This window comes from Amblyomma mixtum, chromosome 3, assembly GCF_055824585.1.
Source record: "Amblyomma mixtum isolate Tamu chromosome 3, ASM5582458v1, whole genome shotgun sequence".
NCBI classification, from domain to species: domain Eukaryota; kingdom Metazoa; phylum Arthropoda; class Arachnida; order Ixodida; family Ixodidae; genus Amblyomma; species Amblyomma mixtum.
Genome location: NC_143014.1, coordinates 65898736 through 65902141, shown reverse-complemented (window position 1 = coordinate 65902141; position 3406 = coordinate 65898736). Strand labels below are relative to the sequence as shown.

General features: G+C 49.9%; 1 protein-coding gene across 1 annotated transcript; it reads left to right on the top strand.

Annotated features, from left to right (window-relative positions):
- Window positions 1-1549: 1549 nt before the first annotated feature.
- LOC149350473 (uncharacterized) lies at window positions 1550-3048 on the top strand. Its single transcript, XM_089576885.1, has one exon. It carries the CDS (start codon window positions 1589-1591, stop codon window positions 2756-2758), a length of 1170 nt encoding a protein of 389 aa, XP_089433011.1. The 5' UTR covers window positions 1550-1588; the 3' UTR covers window positions 2759-3048.
- Window positions 3049-3406: the final 358 nt, after the last annotated feature.

The following is a 3406-nucleotide window of genomic DNA, read 5'->3' as shown; positions in this document are numbered from 1 at the left end:
GACTGTGCTATCATCGTCACATTTGAAAGGGACCTGGAGGAAATTCAGTAATCTCTGTTTGTAAAGTAGTGCTGTTTCCATTATATGACAGTGGGCTTTTAAATGAAGTCTTTTAACACGTACGTGAATTATTCTCTGCAGCCCATCGCTAGCGTTTCTCCACTTATTCGCTTAAATAATCGAAGTCTTCGCAACAAATGGGATGATGTATTTCTTTATCGAATGAATGTTCTATGCAGTCAGTAGTTTAGAGTCTTGTTGGTTCGACAAGATTGGAGGGCTGCAGTTGTTAATCCGGTCTTGAAATCAGGTGAAAAGAACCTCGTAGAAAATTACAGTCCAGAATTCTTAACGTAAATTCCTTGTTAGCTTTTTGACCATATAGAAGCATAGTCAAATGTTTATACGCGTTTTTATTGCCCCACAGCATCACTTTCGCAACGGTCACTCATGCAGCACACAATTAGTAGAATTCTAACACTTCAGAGCTAACTCGATCCCTTGGCAAGGACAAGCATTGCAACCCTCGACTTTGAGAAAATGTTTTAACGCAGTACCTCACCGCTACGTCATCATCATCATCATCGTCAACCTGACCACGCCCACTGCAGGGCAAAGGCCTCTCCCATGTCTCTCCAATTAACCCTGTCCTTCGCCAGTTGCGGCCACCGTATTCCCGCAACTTTCTTAATTCCATCCGCCCACCTAACTTTCTGCCGCCCCCTGCTACGCTTGCCTTCTCTTGGAATCCACTCCGTTACCCTTAAGGACCAGCGGTTATATTGCCTTCGCATTACATGCCCTGCTCAAGCTCACTTCTTCCTCTTAATTTAAACTAAGATGTCATTAACCCGCGTTTGTTCTCTCGCCCACTCTGCCCGCTTCCGATCTCTTAACATAACGCCTATCATTTTTATTTCCATAGCTCGCTGCGTTGTCCTTAACTTAAGCTGAACTCTCTTTGTTAGCCTCCACGTTTCTGCCCCATAGGTTATGTCGATTACTAAGTTAAGCTGGCAACTTCGTGTATAGGTAGCAAAATTCAGAATTGGATACGAAATTCCTTAAATGGTCGCAAGCCCATGTCCTTTTTCGTGAACACTCAGGACGGACCAACATCTTCGCATTACACCTCTCGCGGTGTTCTGCCTGGGTGAAGTGCTGAGCACAAAGCTCAACCTTGCGCTGGTCGATTTTCCGACTTGCTTTCCAAGCTCGTCGGAGTATACTGAGGCCCAGCTCTCATTATACGCCGTCTATGTCGGTTCGAGACCCTGAAAGGCGGCAGCGATCGTTTCAAACTTGCTTGTACGGCAAGGCTTGGAGATTTCCGGTGAGATTGTTCTCTTGTTGCGTGTACATATTGTTGGGGTCGCCACCTATGAACTTAATAGTGGCGCCCTCTTAAGCTGAAGCACAGCTAGGGGGTTCGGAATAAATCACTTTGTGTCTGGTCCTGAAGCGGAGTGGTCGCCTGGCTCTCTCTTTCTTTCTCACGGCCTCCTGGAGCGACAGCACGGGAACGCCCACGCAACATGGTGCTAGAAGTGACAGCAGCGTGAAAAACCAGTCTTAAAAGCAGCTCTCAATGACCGCCAACGGCGAACAGGTGCTCCCGGAAAGCGCCCAGCAGGCCCAGTGGCTAGGCCTCACTCTGCAGTCGCCAGACGCGTTCGACTTCTGCAACCCTGCAAGTTGGTCTTCATGGAAGTCTCGCTTCGAGGACTATGCCGCTGTCTCCGGACTGCGGAACGCTCCGCAAGACGTGCAAGTACGTACGCTTCTGTACTGTATGGGCCCGGAAGCTCGCTCGCTGCTAGAAACCTTTTCACTCGACGCTGCCGAGTTAGCCTCCTACGACGCAGTTGTCAAACGCTTCACGGAGCACTTCGTGCATCCCTGTAATGAGCTCTATGAGTCGTCTCGCTTTCACAAGCGCGTTCAGCAACCTGGCGAGAGTGTCGACGCATTTTACGCCGAACTGTTCAAGTTAGTCAAACGTTGCAACTACCCGTCACCGGCGGTGGAAGAACGCTTGGTCCGGGACAGGTTTGTCGTTGGATTGCTCGACACGCGTCTCTCTGATAAGCTTTGCTGCTCCCCGAAGCTAACTCTAAAAGAAGCTTGGACGCAAGCTCGTCAGTCCGAGGACGCGGACAAGGAACATTCACTCGCACAGGCCACCTCGCAAAGCATGGTCAATATTGATGCTGCGACTCAGAAGTTTTCGCGACGGCCGGTCGATGACAGAGCACGCTCAATGGACGTGAAGTCGGAACGCTATCGTGACACTCCGGTCTGTTTCTTCTGCGGCCGCGCATATCATGCACGCTCAGAGTGCCCGGCAAAGAGCTCTATCTGCAAGAGCTGCGGTAAGAAAGGTCATTTTGCTGAAGTTTGCCGCTCCAGGAAGTCGAGGCAAGCCAAACTCAATGCTATCCAAATGCATGCTCTCGAGACGCCAGCTAAAGCCAAGTATGTGGATATCACAGTCGACAACTACACAACTCAGTTCAAAGTAGACTCAGGTGCCGAGGTTTCCGCAGTTCCAAGTGACTTCCCCGGAGTCCCGGCGGAGCTCGCCAAGGTAGACGCTATTTTGACAGGGCCCGGTGGCCAACCTCTGCGTGTACGGGGTTCGTATTTGGCACAGCTATCTTGGCAAGGGAAGACCAGCTCCCAGCGTCTTTACGTCATTGAGGCACTTTCAGTACCTTTACTGGGTCTACCAGCCATCCAAGCTCTTGAAGTTGTGTAATTTTTGGGTACTGTCAACACTCCTCAGCCAACGCTTCATGCGGAACTGTTCCGTGGCCTCGGCACGCTCAGAGATGAGTACACCATTCGCTTGAAACAAGATGTTGTGCCGTTCTCACTCAGTGCACCTCGACGGATACCAATCCCGCTGCATGAAGTTGTTCGCCAAGAACTTGAAAAACTCGAAAGCGACGGCGTCATTCGCCGTATTGATAAACCAACTCCGTGGTGCGCCGGACTGGTGGTAGTACCAAAAAAGGATGGAAAGTATCGTTTGTGTGTGGATCTGGCTCAACTAAACAAAGTGGTTCTCAGGGAAAGACACATTTTGCCTACTGTTGAACAAGTTCTTGGGATCACCGGTGACGCAGCCGTTTTTTCGAAGCTCAATGCAACTGCAGGCTTCCACCAAGTCAAGTTGTCAGCAGACTCGCAAGAATTGACTACTTTCATCACTCCTTTCGGTCGCTATTGTTTTTGCCGACTGCCCTTCGGCATCACTTCCGCCCCGGAGTATTTTCAAAAGCAAATGGCCAGAATCCTTGAAGGTCAGGAGGGTGTGGTCAACATGATTGACGATATTCTTGTTTTTGGACGTGTTCCAGCAGGAACACGATGCAAGACTTGAGCAAGTGTTGACCCGTCTTGC